This window comes from Dromaius novaehollandiae, chromosome 6 (assembly GCF_036370855.1).
Source record: "Dromaius novaehollandiae isolate bDroNov1 chromosome 6, bDroNov1.hap1, whole genome shotgun sequence".
In the NCBI taxonomy this organism is placed as follows: domain Eukaryota; kingdom Metazoa; phylum Chordata; class Aves; order Casuariiformes; family Dromaiidae; genus Dromaius; species Dromaius novaehollandiae.
Genome location: NC_088103.1, coordinates 49,638,528 through 49,663,725, shown reverse-complemented (window position 1 = coordinate 49,663,725; position 25,198 = coordinate 49,638,528). Strand labels below are relative to the sequence as shown.

Sequence of the window (25,198 nt, the reverse complement as noted above, 5' to 3'; positions counted from 1 at the left end):
GGGAGCAGTCGGAAGTGGTGGCTTTGTCCCCTGAGCTAAGTGCCCTAAGGATGGGACCGTGGGAAGACCCAGCCTAGCGGAGTTCTGCTCCACTCTGCTTCCAGTCCCACCCTGAAGGGCTTCCCTGCTCCCATCCCTCGGGGAAGGGCACCCTTGCTGAACAGCTTTCCTGACAGCAGGTTGTTTGCTTTCCCTCTGCCCTTCTCTGCAGCACTGAGCTGCATCCCGTTTCTGGAAATGACCTGGAATGTCATGTACACCATGCTGGGGCGAGTACAGAGCAGCAGGATGAAGCAAGCCTTCTGTGCTGGTAAGTGTCCACCTCTAGTGCCAGGGCTGCACTGGGATGCAGAGGGAAGGGGAAGTTAGTGAGCGGCAGTCGGCACCCAAGTCTCTTCTCTCTCAAGCTGCTACTGCAGGTTCTGAACCTCTAGGGAGCTCCAGCCCTTTAAAGCTCCAAACAGTCTGTACAACATAAAAGAATGTCTAAAGCTCAGGAGATGGCTGTGGCCAGGAAGGGAATGGAGTTGTTGGAGTTTTACTACTCAGCTAATTTTACTACTCAACAGCTAATCTTGGAGGGGGGAAAAAGGACTAGCAGGAACAAGGAGGAGAAGAGGGAGGAGAGAAACAGCTTAGCATTTCAAGGAAGGCATTTTCAAACATTTCACGCCTGCCCCAGAACCCAAAACTGCTCTGGAGCTAAGTGCTGATGAGCATGGGACGGCAGTTTGAGACAGGCTGGAGTGATAATGCAAACTCTTCTCTCTGGGACATACTTGACAGAGTGACCTTTCTCCCCATCTTTCATGCAGTTCTGGAAACGTGGTCGAAAGGGGTGACTGTTTACTTCCAAGACTGGGCAAAGTGCTCCTTCCCTCGAATAGGGGAAGCCCAGCTTTGTGAGAAGACATACCCTTTCTTCTGCTACGTGGTCAGAAACTGGCTGGACTGTGAAGAGAAGGAGGTGAGACTGGCTGCCTTTGTGGCCCTTTAGCAGCAGCAGCTGCAATGCTGGAGTTCACCTGTCTTTCTGGGGAACAGTGGTGTCACGTCAGGAGAAGTGCTTTCCAGGGAGGAAGCAGGTCGTTGAGGCGTTGTCTAGAGCTGGGAGCCTGCTGCAGCTCGACAGTGTGGAAATGCTGTGGGCCAACAGGCAGTGTGCCTGGAGTCCCGCTTTGCAGCCTCGCGATGAACTAGTGAGGCCAGGCCGGGTCTGGAGAACCGCCGCTGGGAACCAGCCAAATTCCAGTGGCCTTTGAGCCCCAAGGGTCTTGGGTTTAGAAGAGGGGAAATGTTCTCTCTCTTCTCGAGCAAGACCGTTTCCTCCAGAGGAAGCTGGGAAATGGCCGTCTTTGGGAAGGGGGAAGTTTGTGTCTGGGGGATGCTGCCTCCTAGAGCAGAGCTTCAGTCGGAGCAAACAAAGGTCTTCTGTCTTCCTTGTGTGCAGCTCAAGGAGGACATCATCAGGGCTGTGGCAGCTATGATGGGCCTCCTCCTTCATCAGGAAGAGTATCAAGGGCATGTGTGCGACCAGCTCTGCTGGCTCTTGGACCAGTATGAAGAGGTCCAAGATGGTTTTCACGTGACCAAGGTGAGGTGTCTGGCAAGATACGATGTGGCTGCATGGGTCAGGGTGAGTGTGTGCTGGGATCAGGGAGCTGTGGGAGTTCCTGGAGGAGCTGGGAACCTGTTAGAGAAGAAGCCAAGACAGTCGCACACAGATGGAGGGGGAGGCTTGATACTGCCTGTTTTTTCAGGGCAGAGAACAGCCAACTGTGGAGGCATGCTGTCCTGTGTTAATGAGCTGCTCTCACTCACAAGCCACCCTCTCGTTTTCACTTTTTCTTGTAGCGTCTCAGGCATTTCTTGGAAGCTGTGGAGAAAACTGAGCCCTTTATCCCCAGGGAAAGAGTTTTTATCATCTGCATTGTTGTGCACAACCAGGTAAGCAGGGGCTGAACATCTTGCACTTCCCTCTGGGTTAGCAGGTCTGCCTCTGGTTGGCAGGAAAGACCCATGGGGTGGCAGGGCAGAGTTTCCCTCCTTTGGGCTTTTCTCATACCTTGCAGTCAGGTCCATACAGCTGTTGAGGCCCCCATTCCGGCCAGGTGCCCACGGACTTTTCCAGGGCTGCTTTGCCTGGTTCCAGGGACAGCTCAGTTCACAAAGGAGTTTCCTGCTCGGGCAGAGAGCAGGAGGAATCTGGAGCCCAGAGAGCTGAAGCTGAGCCTTGGAATCCCAGCCAGCCCTTGTATCCTAACGGCCTTTTGCTGCTGCGGAACTGACTGGAACTCAAAGGTTGCTCTTGCCTCTAGGGCGTAGCCTTTGTTTTGGCTGTGGGTCCCCTGTCGTAGGCTCAAACTCCCTCTGGAGCGTTAGAGTGGAGCTGACAAGACGCTCAGGAAGGTGTTCATCTCTGACTCCAGGATCTAGAAGCTGTCTGTCAGAGCACAAGCTCATCTCTGGCCTCTCCGTAGAGTTCCAGAGAGACAGAAGGGTGGGGGGGAAGCAGAAGACAGCTTTGAGAGGACAGAGCACTGTCCTTCTTGAATGGCATCTTTCCCTGTGAGTCCCCAGGGAGACAAGACCTCATAGGAGCGATTCTTTTCAGTCTCTCTCAAGACTGATCCTAAAACGTACCTCATTCCCACAGCTCTCGGATGTGACCAAGAAGCACCGCATTGGCCATAAAACAGAGCTGTGCCACTGCATGCTGCTACTAGGTAAGGAGAAAACAGAATTTGGCTGTGGTTTCTTTGAAAGCTCTGCAATGGGAGAAGAGCTTGATTGTTAACCTAGAACATGATTTCTTCCCTCCAGCCCGAAGCTTCCCTGAGGAGACCATGGAGTTTCTGTACTCACAACTGGAGGCTGAGAACGAGGCTTCTAGAATAGCAGCCCTGTCTCTGCTGAGATTCTTTGTTCATTGTGACTGTAAGTAACACTAGGAAGAAAATAGGAGGAATGATGTACTTTGGCTGAGGGACTACGAGCAGAAACAGCCAAGAGCTGAAGCCATGAACTGCCAGAGCCTGATCAGAGGAGGTGTTCAGGCTGTGCAGTTGGGCTGTGGTAGACCAGACTCCTCTGCAACCTGAGTGCACAAGAAGTGCACACTCCCTGAGGTATCTCAGAAGTCGCCCGAGTCCCCTTCAGCTCTGAGAAACAGGCCAGCAGCCTTGTCAAAATCCATGGAGGGCACACGCTTAGTGTGGACCAAGCACCTTACCATGTTTCAGCTGAGAAAGGGTGAAGCACAGAAATGCGTGGGTGCTTACAAAGACTATGTTACCCAAATGAATTGTAGTCTCCAACCGTATCAAACCCAGCCGAGCAGTCTGTCTGGATAGTTATTGACCACGCTTCGTCAGGGGTGACAGCTGAAGCTCAGTAACACTCCGAGCATAAAGAGTAGTGAATTCCAGTGTGGATCCCATTTTTCTAACTCTCTGTGTTAGGCAGTCCCTGTTGCTCCTGGCTTCTGCTGCTTCCCCTGAAGTCAGATTTTGGCCCCGTGCTTTCTGTCTAGCTGTCCATGAGAAAGCAGAGACATTTTGACAGTGCTCTTTTGGAGGGGTGGGCTCTGCCTCAACGTACCTGTACTTCCTTTCAGCAATGGCGATAAGAAAGAACATGTTCCTGGTTGTCAAGGCAGTGGAAACTGTCTTTGGAGACCACCGGAGTAAGGTGAGGTGGCTGGGGAAGGGATGGTAGCCTGATGAGTGACAGGGGAAGCATTTCCCTACGCAGTTTGGATCTAGCCTAGGCATATGTTTCCTGCTTCGGAGAGAAGGACTCATGGTTACTCTTGTTTGCAATCTCCTCCCCGGCAGGTGAAGGTGGCTGTTCTTGGTTTCATCAAGGAACTGTTCAGCTCTGGTGTCGAGAACTGTTCGGCCTGGGGTCTGGTGGCCTATGTTTTCAGGGAGTTCAGTCGGGCCACCAGCAGACTGGTAAGAGGAGAATGTGACATTTGGGGCTTTGTTTTGTGCCTTTTGTCCACTGACTACTGCACTGAGCTTCCCTGAAAATGTGGAGGCCCCCAAGCAGCAGCCCTTGAGTGCCTGGTGCCATGACCTCATCAGCATCCCAACCGACTTGAATCGTGGGTCTCTCTGTTGCTGTCAAGGGTGCGGCTGTGGTGCTACACCACCATGTCATGCAATGGGAGGCACCGTGGGAGAGTAAGAAAAGAGCAGTGGTGCTGCCAGGGATTTCAGCAAAACTGCTTGGCAAAAGCCACCCTGGAAAAGTGGATTCTCAGCAGGATACAAAGGTGGACAAGTCTTTTCTGAACTGCTGATGGATGATCAGCAAAAGACAGAAATTGTGGGCTAAGCAGGACAAGCCGGAAAAGCTCTCCAGTTCTTTCCTTGTCCTCCATATTTCTGTCCGAACCTGTCCTGCCCTCCATGCAGTGCTTTCGGGCCCTGTGTGCTTTCTGGAAACAAAGGGACCACAGGCACCTCTTTCTTAGGTGTTGCCAGCCAGGTCCACAGGGAATGACTCCTTGTAGGTGGCTCACCAGAACAAGGACTTGGTGAAACTCTTGGCTTTGGCTGTGCCTTTCCTCTTGTTCAGTCATTTGCTGTGAGGCTCCTGAAGGCTGCATTTGTAAGGAGAAGCGTGTCAAGAACTCCCACCTCCTCTTCCTTGTCCTTGGGGCCAGTTCTGCTCTCCTTTCAGTGCAGGAATTGAGCAGAACTCCTCTGAAGAGCGTTTCTTTGGTGTCATTAAAACAGAGCTCGGGCCATTGAGCATCTGCTGTCGCGAATAAACCATTTACCCCCATTGGTTGGGTAATTGCAAACAGGCAGTTGCTCTCTCTGCATTCTGTGTAGTTTTCCTTGCAGTCCAGGATGTGACCCCTACTATAGGATTTCCCATTGTCTTACCTCAGGTGACCTGTGCTCCCAAAGCAAAAGCCAAGTCTCCTACTGAAGCCTCTAGCCTCTTCCTGAAGAAACAGTAGCTGATGGGAGTGTTTTCAAACTTGTGTCTTGCAGGAGACAGGAAACCTCTCTGAGAGGGAAGCAGTGGCAGAGACCGCGCTTCAAACTCTCTGCTTACATGTCCTCGACACCCTGGACGTCTCAGCAAGCGGCATGACAAGAGTAAGTCATCCCACCACCTGGTGCTACTCCTTGCCTTGAGGATACCTTCTTCTAGCCCTCCCCCTCCCTGCTGACAAGCTCTTCCGAGCACGGGGCTACCAGAATGTCTTGTCGGAGGAGAGGGGAAATGAAGCCTTGTGAATAACAGTCCAAGAGATGGGCTCAAGTGGGGATTAGGACAGTGGACTAGAAGGAAGAGAGACAGAAGAGAAAGGGTGGGAGAGACATGAAGTAATGCCCTGGAGAGGGCTAACAGTGGAGGGGCTGGGTCATAGCCACAGAGGACAGCCACTATGAAAACAGGAGTTGAAGGGATGGAAAGAATGACGTGCTGAATTGCTGTATTTTGCTCTGCAGCTCCTATGGCCAAGGCTCCTCCAGTTCGTAGTGCCAGCTCAGTACACTGGCACTCTGGTCCCACTCTCCCGCTGCCTCAGGGAGCTCGTGGAGAGACAGGAGAGAGCAGAAGAGAAGGAGGAACCCAATTACCTGTGCTACCAAGAACGCGGTAAAAGAGAGAAACTTCCAAAGTATTCTGTCCTGCTCTGTCAGGTGGACAGGCTGAGCCTGTGTGTGTCTCTGTCCCCTGGCAGACCCAACTGGGAGGCTGGGAAGAGTGAACAGCACAGCCTTGCCCTTCTGCTAGGTGACAGGGAGTCCTGCCCTGTATTTCCTTTGTGGAAATTTCCTCTGCATTTCCCAGAGAAAATGCTTTGCTCTTCATTTCTCAGCATTCTCCCTGTAAAATGGAGGACTCCTTGCTGGTAGTGCTGGGGAGCTACCTTCCTTTCGGCACGTTAATTGCATGGATACCCTAAGATGGGAAAAGCTGGGGGAAGGCAAATTTATCAGCAGATTATCAGGCCCCTTCAGTCCTGTCCTGGAGGCTTTGCCTGGGATGGACGGGTGATCATCTTGTGTGGGACTTGGCCTGCTGAAATGGATCTTTTTTTCTCTTTCCAGCCAAACTGCCAACTCCCCAGGCTCTGCTGGTACGTCTCCTGGTGAGTAGTTGGGGACTCCTCGGGGCAGAGTTTTCCTGACCAAGGGAAAGGGGGAGAGCTCCGGATGGAGACTGCTTTCAAGGCAGATGCTTGCAGCCTTCAGGGAGGAACAAGCCTGCCGGAGGGCGTCTTGCCCTCCAAGGACTGCCTGGGCATTCCCAGTGTGGACCTCTCGAATAGCAAGGACGCGCCATTCCTCAGGGAGGCAGTGCAAAAAGAGAAGCAGTTCTGCTGTGTGCTGCCTGCCATGGCACCTGCAAAGCCCCTCTCCTTTCTCAGACAAACTGCTGTTCCTCTGTCAGGCTGGAGCTCTAATTCTCTCTCCTTCCCTCTTCCAGGTGCTTGCTTGCTCTCCTTATGAAGGAGGTGGCCATGGAGCTGTTGCCCTGCAGCTGCTGAAGACCCTTCACAGGGCAATTCACAGAGCGGTGGGGATTCCCTGGATGGCACAGATCCCTTCCTTGCTGCAGTACCTTGAAGGTAAAGTGTCCGCTGGGAGGGGATTGATTTGAAGAGGACAGAAGGGAAGTCAGGAAAAGGCAGGTCCCCAGAGTGCCTGAGGACAACGGAGCCCTTGAGTGTCTTAAAGCTGTCTTGTTCTTCATCCCTCCCAGTTCCAGGGAGTCTGATCCCTGTGTGGGCTTTAGCCTGGCATATTGCATCAGAATGGCAGGCTCTGGCAGCATCCTCCCACCCTTGCTTGGACAGTGTTTGTGAGTGGTTACATTCCCCCTTGAGGAGATTTTGTGGCACTGCCCTCTCCTTGGAAGTTCAGAGTCACCAGTCGAGTCCAGCTTGGCAGTGGCAGTTCTCTCTTGCACTAAGCTCCAGCTGGTTGTGAAAGGCCCTTCTGCCTCATTTTTCTTCCTGTGAGGAAATATACAGCTGCTTTGACCAGCAGTCAGTATTCCCCAGCGTTGATTCCATGGTCCTGAAGAAATGGGACTTGGACATACCTTGTGCCTTTGGACTCACAAAGGGGCTGGTGGAGTAGCTGCCTTTGAGCCCGGACAGAACAGGTACATTCTGGGAGCTGGTAGCCTGGGAATGCTGGACTTTTTGCTTCCAAAGGAGACGTGTGGATGCTTCTTTTGGGCTCACTGTAATCAGATGACCTGCTGTTGTGTCCTCTTGTTTCCCAGGAAAAGATGAGAGCTCCCTGAACTATGCAGAATGGGAGTGCCGTCTGCTGCAGGTACAGAGTTCTTTTATGACAGCTGGGAGGTGGGGTCTTGGCAGTGAGGTTTTGGGCAAGCCTGTCCTCTCCCAGAACTTGGGCCTGTTGTCCTAAAAGCGCCACTGCCTCTTTCTCTATAGTTTCCTGAGACCCAGAAGGATCTTAGCTGCCATATTGGAAGAAGGGTCTGGGGCAGATTAAAGGGGTGGGAAGGGAAGATGGATTATCCGTAGTGTGAGCTGTCCCCAGACACCTTCTTGTTACACTGGAATGAGAGAAAGACCTTGACAAAACCTGAGGAAGCATTTGCTTCACTTTTTGTTTTCTCCATAGTTCCTGAGAACATCTCTGGAAGCCATAAAGAATGAGACCTGGAATATGAAGCTGAATGGCGAGTTAACTCAGCAGATGGCCCACTATCCAAACTTTTCCAAGGAGAAGGTTGGTCCTCTGCTAAGACTTGCTCTTTACTTTTCTTCCTTGAGAGGTTTGGTGGCAGAGCCACAGGATGCTTCTCTCCCTGCATGGTTTTTTTCAATACAGTTGCTTTTCACTGCTTCCTATTCTCAGCCCTACATAATGTCTTTTTTTTTTTTTTTCCTTTAATTCTCTGTATAGAGCTGGTAACTGGATTGGGCCAAGAAATGGGCTGTTTTTATAGTCTTGGTGCCTTGGCTGTCTCTTGGTCCTTGAGATGGGGTGGTAGCTGGGTGTTCTGCTTCTCCAGTGATGACAGGTTGATGTGTTAGCAACCTCTTCGCGCTGGCCTCTTCTCTTTCAGAATTTCCTCTATAAGGCTGTGGGGGGAGCACTGGCAGCGTCTCAGAACATCAGCTACATTGAAGAACAGCTGCAGAGCTACTTGGAAAGAGTCAGACGTCTGGAACCTTCTGAGAGAGAGGTGGGTGCTCTCTATCCCTGCGCTCTCCAGTTTTCCCTCGGCAGCTTGGATCTCGTTGCCTGACTTGGAGCTTTTTCCTGCTGATTCCCTCAGGCAATATGCTTGAAAGCTTGAAAGGGATGAATGTGTGGGATGGAAACAGACTCACTCTTTCCCTTGTGTTGCAGGGACCGATTTCGGTGTTAGCATCCTCTGCTGAGGGCCACTTCGACCTGGCCTTGAAGACAGTCCACGACTTTGCTGCTGCTGGGGAGAATAGGAGACTTCCTAGGGTCTTCACCCTCCAGAAGGTAAGGGAAGCAGGTTTTCTCTGTTGTCTTGGCTTTCTTTGCTTGTGTAAGAACTGCCGGAAGCCTGTAGCCAGGAGTTCTGGTGCTTCAGGCGTCTTCAGGACAGATCCCATTACAAAGTCATGGATCAAAATTCCCCAGCAGTGGCAACAAACAGCAACTGGCCATTGGAACAGTGTTGGGTGTGATTTCAGTTCAGCTGGCAAATGGAAATGAGGGATGGTCAATGGGCAGTGCTCAAACTCCTGGTGCTGTCAAGGAAGGAGGTTCTGCACTTCAGCCCTCCTTTGTCTAAGAGTTCCAGCTCTTAGACACAAGAGAGGGAGACAGTGGGAGGGAGAACAGCTCTCTTCCCCAGGGAGTTAACGGAAGCATTGAAGAGTTACTTGGTGAAATGTTTTGAGAAGTGTGGATGAAAAAGGCAAGCTCGTACCTGTTTGGAGGCAGTTTCTCAGCTAGAAGCAAAGGGGAAGTCTAAGGTAAAATGAAGAGGCTCGACTGAATCCTCCTGACTTTCCCAATTTTCCAGGAGCACCAGAAGGAGAACGGAGCAAAGACAGCTGCTGCTGTCATGCTCATCTACAGTAAAATAGCACTCCATGCACCCAAGCAGCAGCTTCTTGCCCGGGTCGAGACGGACATTGTAGAGAACATCCTGTGCCAGTACAGAACCAGCCCTCAGGTAGGAGCTGTGAATGCTCGGTGTCGGGACAATTAGTCTAGAGCTAGCTCCCACCCTCCTCTGAACCGGAGCTTACTGGGACAGAGCATCTGTTTGGAAAGATCTGCTCTCAACAAGAGTCCTGGATCTCCAGTTCCAAACCTGCCACTCTATCCCTTTGACATATATCCCCGTGTCATTGCTGGTGTTCTTTGAGTTTTGGGGGACTTGTCTGAGATGTCAGAGACCCGAAGCACAAGCAGTATCCCAGGTCCAGTTCTAGCCGTTGCTCCCCATGCAGGGGACAGAGGGCTCCAGATGAGTCTCTGCAGCCTTGTAGTGTTGGCGGTAATCTGAACTGCTGCCGTCTTTCGCATACTAGTGTTTTCTGTTTCCCCGACTCTCACTCTTTCTCCTTGCACCTTGCAGGCACCGGGCTTCACTTTCCCAGCCCCAGTAAATGCTCCCTGAATGAGCCTTGCTCCTTGCCCTTCTCCCATTTCCAGTTTCCGTTGTTCCAGATTTGCTTTCCCCACTGCCTTGGGCCAGAGTCCAGGGGGCTCTCTTTTGGGTAGGAAGCTGGGGAAAGCTCCTTTCTGCTTCCAGGTAGTCCATGTCTTCCTAGGATCCCAGGAGAGATCTCCTTCCACTGAAATAAGACCCAGAGGCCCTTCCCCCTAGGCTCCTGGAGGATGCAGTTTCTTCCCTCCGCAGCACTTTGAGAGTAGCTTTGGCCCTTGGGTTGATCTTTTGGCCCTCCTGTTAATCTTTTGGCCTTTGGTCCTTTGAACAGCTCCTCATCTATGTCACCTTGTTTTTCTCTCCTGGTCCTCAGGACACAGAACTCAAGCTGGCCCTAATCCAGAGTGTCACAGAAGTCAGCTGCGCCCTTCAAGGTGTTGGCACCTGTGAGAACTTCAGCTTTGCTTCGAAGAGGGTGCTGCTGGAGATTGTGCTGGTGAGTGACATGGAGTGAGAGAGGCTGTCCTGCAGAAGAGTTTGTGCACTGAGAGGGGTTTCCTCAGAGAGGCACTGTTCTCTGTGGGCTGAGAAAGGCCTTGGGCAAACTTGGGAGTGTCCGAGGCCTAGGCACCAGCACACTAGGGTCCCTTGTGCTGCCAGCTTGTGGGCGATCCCTGGGAAGAGCAGTGGGTCTGTCCTCTCTGGAGCTGCGGTCTTCCGGCAGTTCTGGGAGAAACCTGCATGGAGGCTGTCTGTGTTAGCCACACGCGCGGAAGAAGAATCTGCTCTTCTTGCTGAGGCAAGGCCCTCTTCTTTCCTGCCCTCTGACCTCTGTGTACCTGTCTCTCTGTGACCTGCAGGACTTCATGAAGCAGGAGCCCCTGGATTGTGTGGCTTCTCCCGTTCGCTACAGGGCGATTCTTGCGGTGGAGCACTTGAGGTAGGGCTTTTCCTCCTGTGTGCTGGGTATTCCTCCGCATGTCACAGAGGAGCTGACTGAAGCTTCACAGTTGACCTGAGTGTGGGGTGAGAAGCTGCCTTTGGTGTGGGGTGAGGTGATGGTCCCCGTTTTGTATGATCCTGGAAGATGTGATGCGGTACAGATCCTGGAGCCCAGTGTTGGAGAGAGATGGCCTGAGGCTGTAGATTGGAGAAGTGTGGAACAGAGAGTGTTCTGGGCTGCAGAAAAGCTGCTGGCTGGCTGGCTGGCTGGCTGGGGGAAGAGAGCTCCCAGCTCTCTGTACCCTGGGAGTCTGATGGGCAAGAATCCATGGGAGTTGGCGGAAGTGCTCCCTCTTCATGGAACAGCAGTGTTGGGAACTGGGGCTCCAGCTTCAGATGAACTCTAGCTGCCACTGGACCCCCTCTGGCAAAGAGTAGCAAGTGTCCTTTCTGAACTCTTTCTTTTGTCTTCTGCCAGCAAGATCAAGCCATCTCTGACCCAGAAGGAAAACTGTCATCTTCTTCAGGAGTGCTTCCGAAGCCTATTTCCCCTTCCTCCCCTTGAGCAGACAAAAGAAGGGGAGGCAGCAGATGATGCTGAGCATGCAGAGGTAGCTGTCAATCCCCCTCTGCTGCTCTGCATGTTCAGAGCTGCACCTTATCATGCACTGAATGCTGGCAGCCTCTCTGGCTGAGTTCTGAGGCTCTCTGATTTCAGCTACCACTCCTTCTCTCTTGCTTTTAGGCTCTCTATACACGATCCCTGGAAGCTCTTGCTCGCCTCATGACAAGTCTTGAGGAAGAGCTGACCTTGTCATGGCTCAAGGAAACCTTTCACGTGAGTAGCAAAGAGGAGAAAGGGAAACTCTCTTTTGTCAAGAGGAGAGCCAAGGATGGAGGGCCTCACGCTTTAGGGGATCATCTGAGAATAGGAGATGCTCTGGAGGCAGGTGCAAGGCATGCAATTCTTCCCTGGAGGTGGAGAAAACTATGGCCCGTCGTGGCTGTAGGAGTTGTGTTATTGGTTGTCAGGGCATGTTGCAATGGGAGCTGTTGCCAAGATGGCCATGGTGGACGGATACAAGGCATTCCCAATCTTTGCTGATGAGTGAGTGCTGTGTGCAAGTATCAGATACACTAATATAAGAAGCCTTCAGTGTTTGTGTACCTCACAGCGGTGATGAATTCCCATGGAGGCCAATGTATCCTTAGTGTGGTTCCTGGGGGAAGAAAAGGTGGGAGACTGTAAAGGAGTGTGTGTGTGTGTGTGTGAGTGTGTGTGCGTGCAAACGATGCATGCCCTGATCTAGCTGTGGTCTTCCAACAGCTCCTAGAGGCCTGGCTCCGCTCTGGGAAAGAGTGGGAGAGAGAGAGGGCCCTTTATGCCTGCACTCATCTGCTAAAGACTTACACCGAGAGACTGGAGGATGCTGTGAGTATTGACTCCCTCTTCCCAAAACTCTTTGGGAGTGCTTGTGGGTTCAGCTGGAGTCTCTCGGGGAACCAAGACGAGGGCAGCCCTGGCGAGCCAGGAGGCCCTGCAGGTCTTCTCTGCAGCTCTGCCCTAACCTCAGCACCCATCTGCCACCAAGACAGCATTGCTTCTTAAGCCCTTCTGCTTCCCTGGCAGGGAGGTTTGCTCAGAGCTGTGCTCTGGGTTGCTAATCTCCTGGGAGGATAAAGCTGAGCTTCTGTCGATCCAGATGCCCTGCTGTGGGTCAGGAGTCAGTGTCAGAAGGAGAAGGTTGAAGGGCCACTCCTGCAGCCTGAGAACTTTCTTCTTTCTTTGATTTCTACCAGAGAGAAAACTCTTCTGAGCAGTTTGGCTCCATGATTGGAGTGCTGGGGCCTCTCAGCTGTGACTCCCTGGCCACATCACGCCAGCGGGCAGTCGACTGTATCAGCTGCCTTCTCTCAACACAAGGTGAGAAGAACAGTCATTGCTTCCCACTTCCTTCCGCCTGCTCTTCCCTCTCTTCCCTGTCTGGCAGCAGAGGCAATGTGCAGGGAGGGGGCTCCATTGCCAGAGGAGAAGAGTAATGGACAGCAGACTGCTGGTTTCTTGCATCCAGACCTTGGTCATTCTTTTCCCTCCTGGCCATAGCACAAGGGAGGCCTGGGAAAGTTCTCTGAGCAGCCCTGCCTCAGGGGCACTTCTGGGTGCTGTGGAGAATGAGAGCCCTCCCACATTTCTGTCTCAGGGCAGCACTCTCAGGCGCCAAGGATTAGAGGACAGCACTTTATAGCTTTGTAGAGACAAAGTAATGATCCCAGTTGAGAAATTGTTTAGAAGGGAGTTGTACACCTGGGCTTCTGGAGTGGACTTTGGTCAGCATCACCTGTCCACACTGATGAATCTATGGAGACCCTCCTCCCAGTCAGAGGATAGGTGTGACCTGTGCTTGCACATGGGATGGAGGGGCTGAGAAAAAGAGGAGCCATAGTTGAGGACAATAGGTATAGTCTGAAAACTGCTGTAGGAGAAGGAGAGTGTTTTTTCTGACTGGCATAGAGCAGAATCTGATGGCCTGACTCGTAAAATGCTGCACCCAGAGTTCAGAAGGGTCCTGCACTACCCCTGTGGAATTCCCTACCACCATTTGGTGATTCCTTGATCAATGGCTGTGGACTGGGGGTTCATTTTCAGAAAATGTGCGTATCCTTTCCCACCTGTGTTTCTTTTAGGCAAGGTTATGCACACAAGGGAAGTGGATCTGAATCACTTCTGTGAGGAGCTAGTGGCTGCAGATGTGGATTCGCTGCTGAGGACCTCTTCCAAAATCGCAAAGGTTACTGACTCCAAAGCCAGAGCTGTGGCTACCTGGTGGCTCAGCTCCCATCACTTTTCTCTTCTTTACTTCCAAGATTTCTCTCCCCTTTCAGAGTGGCCTATAGCAATGGGGCCTCTGTTGTTAGCAAGTAGTAAGAGGGTTTTGAAGCATAACAATATCTAGCGTTCCCACTGGGGAAAGAAGTAGACTCCATGAAGTTTCTATGAGTTTGTGTGTTTGTTTTCATCCATCCACACCCAAACACTCTCCATCTGGGGAAAGTGAGCTGTTGAAGCAAAGCAGGGAAGTTCCTTAGCCCGATGGCTTTCTCTTTATTTTAACATGTATTAGCTTGCCAGCTCTTGAGAGTTATTTTAAGAACATAAGTTGTGTAGGCAAGCAACCGACCTCATGGAAGAGCCTTCCAACTCTATGAGCTTCATAAATCAAAAGAAGAAGTTGTATGTGCAATTGGAATACAAAGCACCTGCCACCTTCAGGATTAGCTAATGGCTGAACTGAGAAGCTGCTAAAGTTTTCTTGTCCTTTGCTTGTAAGAGAGGAAGCAGACTTCTGATGTTGTTTCTCCTGTTTCTCATTTCTCTCCAGGTTGCATGCAAATCCTTTTGCTCAGAGCAGGCAAGAGGCTTTCTGAAGGCTGTCCTGGGCAGCATGCTGTCCTTCAGCCCCACTTGTGCTAGGGCAGCAGGCGAGTGGATGCTCATCTTCCTGAAGGAATGTGGAAGAGAAATGTTGCTGGAGGTAAAACACCCCTTGTTTATCTTTAGAGTTGGAACTTTGACACTGAGCTGCTGCACTACCCCTTGTCTAGCTGCTGTGGTCTGCAGAAATGCATCTTGCATGCAGAGCCAAGAATGTCTTGTTTATCCAGCTGAAGTCCTGGCAACCTAATCCAAGAGCTACTGTGCATCTGGTGCCAGCAATACAAACCCTTCTGGAGCAAAGTCTCCAACTGTTCCAGACACAGTGCCAAGAAGGAGCAAATCTGATAGACACAATTTAGTTGAGCCCCCCCCCCTTTCTCTGGTCTGTGCTGTGTCTCGGGGTCCACTGGTGAATGGTGCCAGCCATCTTTTCTCCTGGGCTCTGTTCCTTTCATACGTGGTCAGCAGATCGCTTGGTGTCTGTCCTGTGGGGAAAAAGAGCAGACAGATAGTGTCTTGATGGCTGTCATCCACAGGAGAAGTGAGTAGTTTTGCTCTGTGCAGCCTACGGCCACAGTTTCTGGCGGTGAAAGGATCTGCCAAATGTCTTCCTCCAGAGCAAAGTTGTTCCCTCTGGGGAAGGTGTTAAATCTATGAGAAATGAGGAGGCTGGAGGCAAGGACAAGTATCCCTGGAGAGCTGGTTCCTCCAGGAAGGACCTGAAGGCCCTTGTGCAGGCACTGCATGGTATCTTCGGAAGGTGTGAAGAATGTGTTAGGTCTTGATGTTGCATTATTTCAAGCACATAGTTAGAAGCGTTCAGACTGCTCTGGGTGAAACGTTAAAATGTCTTTTGTGTGCATGAGAAGAGAAGCTGAAAACAGAAGGGAGCCAAGGCATGTGCAATGACAGCACATCTGTGTGCGTGAGAGGGCAAGGAGCACACTTAGACCCAAAAGAAAACCCTCCACTGTGTGGAGTGGTAGGGCTGAAGTTTAGGGTGAGATCTTGACAAATGGTCAAGGAAGCAGGACTTGCTCATGTGCTGAAGAATTGGTCTGGCTTTAAGGGAAGCCCTAGGAAAGGCCTAAAACAACCTGCTGTTCTTTCCTTGTCCCTTCCAGGTGCCAGAAATCCTGACAATCCTTTACGATCATCTGCCAGCTGCTCAGCAGGGCAGCCTGAAGGAGTTCCTCTTTGAGGCAGTGTCTGTCCTGGGCTGCTATCACCCTGAGGCAGTAACCAACAGCCTCCTCCAGAGACACCTGCCCATGGACAGGTAGGTTCCCCTCCCCTCTCCTTCCACTTCAGGAGCCCAGAGACGCCACAGCCTGGCGGCACTAGAGGGGACTCTGTTCAGCAGCCAGTTGTCTCTCTCCCCGAGGAGAAAAGTCCGACTGTTGCCAGAGCATGTGCTTGTGACTTGCCAGGGACTGGGGCTGCTAAAGCTCCGCGCTGGGAGGGGGGGAGTATTTAACCTGCCTTTGAGGGGCTGCAGGCCCAACAGTACACGCGATCACGGGTAAACTGTTCACCTGCAGTGATACCGTGGAGCTGTGGAGGACTCTTGGCAGAGGCATCTTTGCAATTGAAATGCTCCAGTTGCTAATGGGCAAACTGGAGAGCGCTGAAGACACCCCCGCCAGAAGCAACTGCCTCGATGAGGAAGGGAGCGACAATCTGGCTGCGCTGGAGCCTCTCATGGTATGTGAAGAGACATTTCTGCCCCTCTTTGGCTGAGGATCCCGTGGAATGAAAGCGAGGGGTTGGACATCCTCCTGGTACACAGGCACTTGTAAATCCACATGCAGAAGCCTCACAGTGTGCTTTGCTGGGTCATTCTCATTTTGATCACTGTGAGAAGCTGTGAGAGCTTGTTGTTGCCCATCCACAAGCTTGTGACAGAAGTCAGAGCTCCAGAGGAGAGCAGCCAGGCAGGCGGGCAGGCAGGTGGGGTAAATGGTGGCAAAAGCTCTTCCTTTCCAAGCGGTTTGTGACGGCATTTCTTCATAGGTAACCTGTGCCCTCCGTGAGCTGGTGTATTCCCTGGAGCCCCGGGAAAGTGTGTCTCTCCTGCTGCCACGGCTGTTTCCAATGCTGCTGAAACAAATCAGCAACACTCTTGGAAAGGAGCTGCCTTCATCTGCAGGAAGAGTTGAAGACGAGCCAGTCCTTGTGGCAAGTGGTGAAGGCAGCAGTCCTTGCAGGTAATGAGCAAAATGGGCAGAGATGAAGGATGCAGCTTTAGCTCACCTCACCAAGCCAGTCTTTGTCTATGTCTGTCTCCTCTCTCTGCGTTCTTGTCAGGCTTTGCTCCACTTTCTTAAAAAGCCTGTGAGTTGTCTCTTGTGCCCTAGCATGAGCTCAATATGCTTTTGAAAAAGTAGGCTGGTGGGAGCTAGTCTGAAGAAAATCTTGTGTGGCCCTGGTGAGGAAAAGCTACAGCAGAAATGAAGGCGGAACTGGCCCTCTCAGCACAGCTAAAATTCACCTATTGGTTTACTCTGTGTCATGCACAGGGAATTCTGCTGTTTCATCTATTTCTTTGGGCTTGGTTTTTGTCTACTTTGTTATTAGTCTTCCCTGGGCATCCTTGGTTGGATGATTTTATTCCCCTTTGGAGGTGCTTCTGAATCAAAAGTCTCAGTTATTCAATGATTGGGGTTTGATGAAAGCAGGAACATTCCTGCCTCACCAGACATGAGTGGAGACAGCTACCTGGCCTTCAGCTGAGTCGACCCGTTTGTCAGCATTGGAGGATATGGCAGGACATCCTTCTGGTCCTTCCAGTCTTATAGCCTTGAAGGTAGCTGTTCTTCCTATGAGAGAGGCTTTTGTGCTCCATGGACAAGATTTCTGCTGTCACCATGTTTAATCCTTTCCTTAGGAAACCAGAACTGAATTTCTCTTTGTCCAGACAGTGGCCACAGAAGGTTTCCAAACATTGCTTGGGGTGCTGTTTGTTTTTCTCTCTCTCTTTTTTTTCTTTCTGGTGTATGAACCCTGAGAGACTTTGCTTATATGAATGATAGAGAACAAAGTACCTCTTGGCCTTGCAAGGGCGACTGTCCCCTCAAGCTGTGCTGGGCCTCCTGTTCTGCTGTTCCTGGTCTGTTCAGGGAACTCACAAGTGGTGATGCAGCGACAGCATGGTGATTCCTGCCCACTGCAATTCATTTCCCCAGCTCGGAGGACCTTGTTGTGCATCTTTTGCATAAATGGTACTCTGGTACTGCAGAAGACCCCTCAGGTTCTAGCATCAAAGAAGTTGAGGCTTCTGGGTTTTCCCCTGTGTTCAGTGAGTTTGGGGGCATCAAAGCGAGTGATCATGCCAGTTTCCTTTTAGCCTGATGCCCTTTGGGATTATGAAGTGTGCTTTCAGGGGGTGCTTTGAGTATTACTCGCTGGGGCTTGGAAGAAGTTAATGAGTGCCTCTGAAAGTGGCTGAGCTTCCTTAGTGATCCTGACACAGTCTCAAGTGCTCCGATTCTGATATATGTATATTCTTTTCAATCAGGCTTTCCATCAAAGCATTAGATACTGTGCTCTGCAAGTGCATCAGTGAGAAATGGATGGGGATTCTCCGGAAGCAGAACACATGGGCTTTTCTTGAAAATCCCCGGACATACCATGAGGGCATGTGTCTGCTGACTAGGTAAGAGCCTTGTGGAGGCCTTCTCTCCTTCTTGGGGGTGACTGTAAGCCAGAAACGGTCTGGATGGGAACCTCTCCAGCATATCTGCCTGGGGAGGCTGTCCTGAGTTGCCAAAGATGACCGTCTGCATCACAGCAGCTGACTGTTGGAACCTCATACTCTGTCGCCTTCTTGTCTTCTTGTGTTGTGTGTGCAGTGTTCTCCTCCAAACTGATGTGGTCACGCTGACCACCATACGTGCTGTCTTGCCATGGCTGGACTCGCCATCAGCAAACCTGAGGATCATGGCAGCATCTTTCTTTGCTGAGGTAAGACAGAAGGTGGAAAAGGAAGGCTTGAGAGCAGCTGTCTTTGCAAGCTGCTGTCTCGGCCATCTCTTTCTCCAGGAAGATCCTAGCAGAAAGTATCCCAGCCATGCTGGAATCCATGAACAGTTACGCATGTGCCATGAGTGCTCAGGATCAATCTAATGCTAATGGTCATGGTGCTCTTTTCTAGCTGATGAAGGCGCCAGTGCTTCAGAAATGGAAGCTGCTTCAGCCTGTCCACCGTGCATTGGTGGACAAATCCCTGGATGCCAGCAGCACTGTGCGCCGGATGGCAGTGAGGGGCCTGGGCAATCTGGCCAGTGGAGCACCTGAGAAGGTGAGCATGAGCTTGCACTCACTACAGAAAGCTCCTAACCAGACAGGTCCTGGTAAAGAGCTGCACAAGGCTTACAGAAGCTGGACCAACCACAACAGGGAAATTCTGGTGTGTCTTAAGACCATGCTCCATTCTCCGACATCACTCTGGCTTCAAAGGTGCAACTGGAGACAGAGTGTGTAGCCTTGGGCTAAGGTGTGCTCTGGACTGGTTTCTTGCCAATTCTGTTCTTGGGAGAAATGGTAAAGAACTTCTGCTGTAGGCATGAATGGTGAGGAGCTCTTGTGTGCCTTCTGCTTTGACAGCTGAGAAAGCACAAGAAGGCCATTCTGAAGGCGTTAATGAGGGCCATCAAGGACGTCACCTCTTCTGAGATCGTGGGCGAGAGTTTGTCAGCTCTGGCGAAAGTGGTGGCAGAGCTGGGAGAGAAGGACATTGGAGTCACCTTTAAAGAAATCGCCCTTTATACCAAGACTTTCTTTGATGTCGTAAGTGAACGAGCAGTAGGTAACTCTTGTTTTAGTAGTCTGTGAGATCATCTGAAAGGTATGATGTGAGCAAGCACAGATGAGGACTGTTTGGGTTCAGGGAAGAAGCCTCATTCCTAGAAAAGCCTGAAGAGAAACTGATGAGACTTGGGATGATGTCTGCTGATTCCTAGCTCCATAGCGAGCTAATCACCTTTGGATTGCCCTTGGGAAGGAGTGAAGAAAGGCTGGACACTGAGGGAGGACGTCACCTCCCTTCACAGTAGTTCTCCATGTCTGGTCTAGCCCTCACAGGTTCTTTCATTGTCAATGGAGAGGAAGAGCGGTGTTGAGGGTCTCCTTTGCCTAGCTCTGTACCCTGGGTCTTTTCAGCATCTACCCTGGAAAGGAGGGCTTGCGCCTTGGACTGCCTCTTCCTCTCCATGGCCTCTACAGTCTGGAAGACTTGCTTAGATGCTCCTCGCAAATGGCAGGAGTTCACCTGCTCTGACATGAGAGGTGCCCATGCTGTGGTATGACAGACCACAACAGAGTCTTCTGAGCCGGAGTTCTTCCACTGAGCAGTACCAACTGGAATCAAGTATTCCATTTTGTAGAGCTTTTTGAATGTGAGGGGTTTTTTTTCTTTTTCTTTTTCTGAGGGAAATGGAAACTGACTGTTTACAACTCCCTTACAGGCCACCTGGAGGGCTGTCTCTGTCTGAAAGCCCTGAAGCCTTAGGAACGTGTGAGGCTGCCAGGTGGCTCTGAGTCTGGGAACTTTGGAGTCCAAGAGCTTCTAGGTTTTTAGCTCTCTGTCAGGTGCCAGTAAAGTGTTTGAGGACCTCGGAGACCAAAAGCCTAAGTGCCCAGTAGCTCAGGAGGCACGGTCCTGAGAAGCTGAGCAATGGACAAGGAAAGACTCAGCATAAGGCAACCCTTTCTTGATGCCAAATGGTGTCTTTCAAAGAAATGGATTCTCTTGATCCTCTGGCCTTGGACAAACTGCCTAGAACCATTGCTCAGGATATGGGCTCAGCATTTGGCTGGCCAGGAGATGTTTGTTTTGGGGTCCTAGGCAGCAACTTGGTGACTGGGGTTTCCTGATTGCAGGACGAGGCAGTCCTTCGTTCCTCAGCCTTCACCTTGTATGGAGTCCTGGCCTCCTCTGCCAAGAGGAAATGGAAATCTTTTCTCGACAAAGAAATTACAACTTCTACGTGGACCAGAATTATGCTCCATCTTCAGGACCCAGATCCAGAAGTTTGCAATGTAAGAGCCACCTTTCACTTCTTTCTTCATGAGGAGGGTGCTACATGGTAACAGCAGAGCAATACTGGCCTTCCTGATAATGTCTCTGCATGGAAAGACAACCTCAAACTCTTCCAGCAGCATTTTCTGTTTGAGGTGCAGGACAGTCTTCCCAGACTCTGCAGTGCTCAGGCCTCCAAGCCTTTGCTGACCACGTCCCTTCTGATCTCCCCTGCTTCCTGAGATCCGGGGCTTCTCCCAAGGGCACATCAGTTAACAGCTATCACGTGGCGACAGCTCTCAGGCACCGATACTCTCTCTGGAGTGCCACATACCAGGCCAGGGGAACGATGGCTGCTGTTGCAATCCCTCCCCTCTCCTTTCTATAAATGGCGTTGAGTGAAACATCCCCCCCTTTTGAAAGAGAACAGCAGGGCTCAGCTCAGTGAGGTCCCTTGAAAGGCACCTCGCTGGTCCTGGGGAGGGCTGAGCTGGGGCAACGCTCCTTTTCAGGCCTGTCGAAGCACTTTCCTGCTCTGCACTCCATTCCTGGGCCTGCAGAAGCTGCAAACACAAGTTGCTCTGAACACTGAGAAGAGTGCAGAAGAGCTCCAGGAAGCTGTCTGCAGTCACCTGGTGAGCAAGCTGTGGCCCAGGGTGAGACTGCCTGGTGGCAGTGACTTTCTCTGGCTCAGAGACCTGGAGCATGGAGTGGCCTTCAGGGAAGTGGTAGGGTGGGAACTAGCATGGCAATGATGGGAACTGTCAGTCCCTTGCAGCCTCCGTCTCTTTTCTTCCTCTCCTAGTTCATCTGCCCTCTTTGCCAAGGGTCAATGGCAGGGCCTTTTCAGCCAAAGAACTCCTGTTTCTCTGTTTTCTACCAGGCCAGAGACATGCCAGAGCTTCTGGAAAGCGTCTATGACACCCTCCAGACCTACTTCTGGAGCTCGTGTTGGGGGATGCGGACTGCAGCCATCCAATTAGCTGGTAAGAGACAAAGCTGATATTCTCTTCTGCTCCTCCCTGCAAGGGACAGCAAAGGACAATCTCCACTTTCTCTGCAGTGGCACCAGGGACAGTCACCTGCCTTAGGAGGGTGGCAGCAGGAGGAATTAGTTACAGGCTGTAAAGGGGCTGAAGTCTCTAGCAAAGGCACAGTGGAATTAGTGCTCCACATTAGGCTTGGCCCCTGGCGCACACAGTTGCTCAGCTCTGCCTCCTGCTTCTGCCCAGGAACTTTAAAGCGGGAGGGACCCTTCTGGTTTGGTATTTCTAGCTTTCCCCTGCGCCCCAAAGCCTACCATCCATTGTCCAAGACCAGGAAGCGACTAGATTGGGAATTAGGGCTACCACAGGAAGTGCCTTGATGTTTACTTATTTGCATTGTGCGACTAGGTGTTATCCTGGAAAACGCAGACAGCCAGTGGCTGAGAGAGCACAGTACAAGTTTTCTGAGCACAGGTAGGTTACAGTTGCCCTTCCTGCATTCCATGGAAAGATGTCACCACCTTCCACTGCCCAACGCTGCCCCTTCTCTCTGGTGTCGTGCCCCAAAACTCATCCTGGGTATGACTTTATGTCAGCTGCACATGGCCTCCGTGCTCTTGCATCCCCAGAGAGAGAAGCTCCTGATAAACTCTGAATGTCTTTTGGGTAACCGCTGGGAAAAGTCAGGCTCTTGAGAAACTAAGCTTTTGCACACATTCGGCCAAATGGCTGAAGTAGAAGAAGCCTCCTGGCCACTTACAGGGAGGTGGAAGACTCCTGATGGAGGAAGCTTTGGTGCCAGGAGAGAGCTTCTCTCGCTGACTATGTGCAGAAGGCCAAGGGTTTGCAGTGACAGTGTGCAAAGCAGACCACTCATCTCCCACCCTTCCCTCCCTCTCCCAGGACTGAGCCCAGGGAAAGCTGCCCAGCTTTCTCGAGTGGTGCTCGCTCAGAGAGTCAGGGACGGCACGACCGTTTGGTCCTGGGCTTTGGCAGTCATTTAGGAATCTGCCTGTGTCATTTTCAGCTCTCCACTTGTTCCACGGAGACGAGCATCCCAGCGTGCAGCAGGCAGCAGCTCAAGTCCTCAGAGACAACTGGGTGGAGCTCAGGAATCTTCGGAGCAACTAGGAGGTCCTCCAAAAACATCTTTGAGTGCAGAAAGTGAGCAGCGGGAAGGCAAGACAGGCAAGGCAAGAGCAGGCAGTCCACAGAGTGTTACCACGGAGCCAGTGCAATCAGCTGACTGAAATAAAACATTGCCTATTGAACAGAAATCCACGAGGTGCTTCCTTGGGGTGGAGGGCCTCTGGACAAGCCACTGGCCAAAGCAGGGCTGTTGTGTGCGTGGCCCAGCTGTGCTGGCAGTGTGCTTGAGCTGTGTATGGCAGGGGGGAGCTGGAGAGGGCTGTGCGTCTGGAGCTGACCTTGAACACCGTGAGGTGGGCGAGTGATTCCAGAGCATATTTGTCTGTGGGGGGGGACTGCGTTCTGGCCAGATGGGGATTCGCTTTCTGGAGTCTGGAGTAGCAGCCTCTGGCCATTCCTGTGTGTTTTGGCTCTGCTTTTTACGGCCCCAGCCGTGTGGAAGTAAGGACTGACTGGAAGACCTTCTCCTCTCTGGTGCCCCTCCTTAGCCATGTAGAAAGCTCAGCAGAGGCCCACCAGTACTTCCAGCACCCAAGCCTCTGTTCAGAGGGTACTTGTGTGTGTCGCACACGCAGGAGTCCTGTACTCCTCACCAAGCAAATGCCAGTCAGTAGAAAGAATGTGAGACAGCAGAGTACTGCTAGGGCTGTCTTTGAACTGTCAGGTCCTGCTGCTTTCAGTGCAAAGCGATCTTCACAAAAGGGCAGAGAAAGAACAGGCCGTTCAAGAGGCTGCCAATGTAAGTAACTGGAGAAATGAAAGGAAGCCCTTTGCAAACACCTTCAAGGACTGGATAAGAAGTCTTTGCTCTTTTGTGACGCTCCCCAGAGTTCTCAGCCTTGCGAACTGTAGGAAAGAAACACAGAAAATGCAGATTGTGCCTAAAAGGCACAGTGCAGAGAACTAGGGTTTTGTCTCCATGTGCCTCAGCGGTGGGTTGTGGAAGGTGATGTTCAGCGAAAAGGCTTCTCAGAAAGTCCACTCCAGGCAGCTGGAGCTAATTCTGATCCCACTCCTGATGCTGAGTTTCCTTTGCCTTCACTGAGCTGCTGTGCTGACAAGGACATGCAGATTTACTGCCATGAAAAATGCCAGAGCCACTTTCAGTGTGTCACAATTCCACGACACTCATGTTGGCTCCATGCTCCAGTCAGGTTCAAAACAGTAAATTCGCCTGTTCACACACACGCCAGCACACAGGGCCATTCTCACAGCCTGCTCCTGCTCCTGGGCAGCACCGGGAGGCACCAGCTGACGGGGCTTCTGAGTGCGGGAGGGGACACGCGCGTAACCAGCTGGGAAACGTCTGTGGGCCAGCAAAGGGACATCTAAAACCCAAAGAATACTGCAAAGAACCACATAATAAAGAGTCTTAGCAGTGGTTCCTTGGAGCTATTTTGTCAGGTTTCAGTTTTGACACCACATTCTCTGTGTGGGGAAGCAGCTAAGGACAGGTTACCGCCTCTGAGTTTCTTTCAATTCATATTTAAGCATAGCAGCCTAAATTATAATTGCTAATAAGTTGCTTAGAGGCTTATCTGAAGCTGAAAGTAAGCAAACTGTTGCTGTGATAGAAAAGCCATATCCAGTAAGCAAAGTAATGGTGTGTATAGAAATCAATACAGTTTTAGGTGTGGAAATTCTTCACGATAGCTTTCAATTTGATTCTTCTAACAGAAGCAATTGATCCATTATTTTTTAATGAAACACTTCACCAAGTGTAAATTCCTGTTTTAGTATATAAATTTTCTGATGTAGGCAATGTAGTTGACAACTTAGTAAGTTCTGTTATATTGGCAGATATTGGATGCATTGCAGTAGTGACCCAGGGACTGGAAATTTTACTAGAAACTATCACAGAACCCAAAGAAGCATGTTGTACCAAAGATCTTATATTCCAAGTATGTTTTCATTCAACAGAGAGTTATCCATCTAATAGACATTTTAGAAAATGTTATGGACTATTGTGGCTCCTGAAGATAGCTTCCAAATTAGACATTAAAATCAACGATAAAACCAGAAGTCGTTTAACTATATTCCACCTACTTGGGAAGCCATATGCTGAAATTTACCAAAATCTCAAATAGCAAGCCAGAAAAATGATCTTTCTTTATGATCTAAACCTCAAATACTCTATGTCCTTTTGTGATAATCAAGTAACTAACCTATAAGTTGAAATGTACATGATTAAAGACATTTTTTGAGTAGAAAGAGCAGAAAGTCTTCCATCTCCTTCTTAAAATTCATTACTGTCCAGATATGACTGAAGAATTTTCAAAACCTCTCATCTTCAGAAGTCTCTGAGAAGTTGCATGTGATCAGATTTTGATCAACATTTTCAGTGTTCATTCTGGAGTGAATAGGGCCAACAATCATTTTGTAATAATCTAACAGTTCCAGCACTGTCCCAAGGCATTGGAAATCTGAGGCCTAGACTTTCACCAGGTTGCTGAGGATATTCACCCAAGTTCCTAAAATTTGAGAGAGTACCCTAAGCACAAGGGTGAACACATTGTTCAGTTTTCCCATTGAAAATGCACAAAAATGCACCACTGTATAGCCAAGACCATAAGAGAAGGTAAGAGAGATCAGGCATTTATCTGAACAAGGGCTTTCCTGAGAATTTCTGACCTTATTGCTAGATTATTCCTATTTTATCCAGTACTGTTTAATATAAAATTGCATGAACAGTGCTTGGAACCATGCTACCTGATTTTCATAGTCTGTGTTTCACAGCTGATGACCACAGACTACTTATTAGACATTTCAATGCTGAAATTAGGCAGCTAATTTGGTCAGATTTTTTTTTTCTCTTGAGAGATTTCCATAGGTTATGTGGTTCTTAGTGACTGGCATGGGGTTCTTCCTTGTTAACAGTCTTATTCTCCTGGATAGAATGACTAGCAGAATATCATTGTGTTTCATACAAGAAATATTTACAATTCAGTGACAAGTGAATTTAATCTTCATAGGCCACAGTCTCAACTCTAATAGACATAAGCACCGCAGTTAATTGTTATTACAATCACTGTGAAATTGATCTGAAAAGCTCTA

At 50.6% G+C, this 25,198-nt stretch overlaps 3 protein-coding genes and 3 long non-coding RNA genes across 6 annotated transcripts; all 6 read left to right on the top strand.

The window, feature by feature from the left end:
- The first annotated feature begins 1,527 nt into the window (after positions 1-1,527).
- Positions 1,528-2,720, top strand: LOC135328779 (uncharacterized). Its single transcript, XR_010389826.1, has 3 exons — positions 1,528-1,594; positions 1,855-1,947; positions 2,657-2,720. It is a non-coding gene; the product is annotated as an uncharacterized LOC135328779 (long non-coding RNA).
- A 902-nt stretch (positions 2,721-3,622) lies between these two features.
- Positions 3,623-6,647, top strand: LOC135328778 (maestro heat-like repeat-containing protein family member 2B). The gene is made up of 6 exons (XM_064514443.1): positions 3,623-3,690; positions 3,837-3,956; positions 5,010-5,117; positions 5,475-5,625; positions 6,081-6,121; positions 6,460-6,647. Exons 1-6 carry the CDS (start codon positions 3,637-3,639, stop codon positions 6,631-6,633), a joined length of 648 nt encoding a protein of 215 aa, XP_064370513.1. The 5' UTR covers positions 3,623-3,636; the 3' UTR covers positions 6,634-6,647.
- A 413-nt stretch (positions 6,648-7,060) lies between these two features.
- LOC135328792 (maestro heat-like repeat-containing protein family member 1) lies at positions 7,061-10,126 on the top strand. The gene is made up of 7 exons (XM_064514469.1): positions 7,061-7,157; positions 7,264-7,316; positions 7,632-7,739; positions 8,080-8,199; positions 8,367-8,489; positions 9,019-9,171; positions 9,986-10,126. Exons 1-7 carry the CDS (start codon positions 7,061-7,063, stop codon positions 10,124-10,126), a joined length of 795 nt encoding a protein of 264 aa, XP_064370539.1.
- Positions 10,127-10,468: 342 nt separating this feature from the next.
- Positions 10,469-11,386, top strand: LOC135328777 (uncharacterized). The gene is made up of 3 exons (XR_010389825.1): positions 10,469-10,552; positions 11,033-11,165; positions 11,300-11,386. It is a non-coding gene; the product is annotated as an uncharacterized LOC135328777 (long non-coding RNA).
- Positions 11,387-11,838: 452 nt separating this feature from the next.
- LOC135328791 (maestro heat-like repeat-containing protein family member 2B) lies at positions 11,839-19,296 on the top strand. Its single transcript, XM_064514467.1, has 12 exons — positions 11,839-11,986; positions 12,355-12,478; positions 13,240-13,343; positions 13,935-14,087; positions 15,115-15,269; positions 15,532-15,694; positions 16,004-16,197; positions 17,508-17,645; positions 17,842-17,953; positions 18,144-18,290; positions 18,596-18,797; positions 19,151-19,296. Exons 2-12 carry the CDS (start codon positions 12,385-12,387, stop codon positions 19,294-19,296), a joined length of 1,608 nt encoding a protein of 535 aa, XP_064370537.1. The 5' UTR covers positions 11,839-11,986; positions 12,355-12,384.
- Positions 19,297-19,968: 672 nt separating this feature from the next.
- On the top strand, positions 19,969-20,979 carry LOC135328776 (uncharacterized). The gene is made up of 3 exons (XR_010389824.1): positions 19,969-20,029; positions 20,522-20,644; positions 20,893-20,979. It is a non-coding gene; the product is annotated as an uncharacterized LOC135328776 (long non-coding RNA).
- Positions 20,980-25,198: the final 4,219 nt, after the last annotated feature.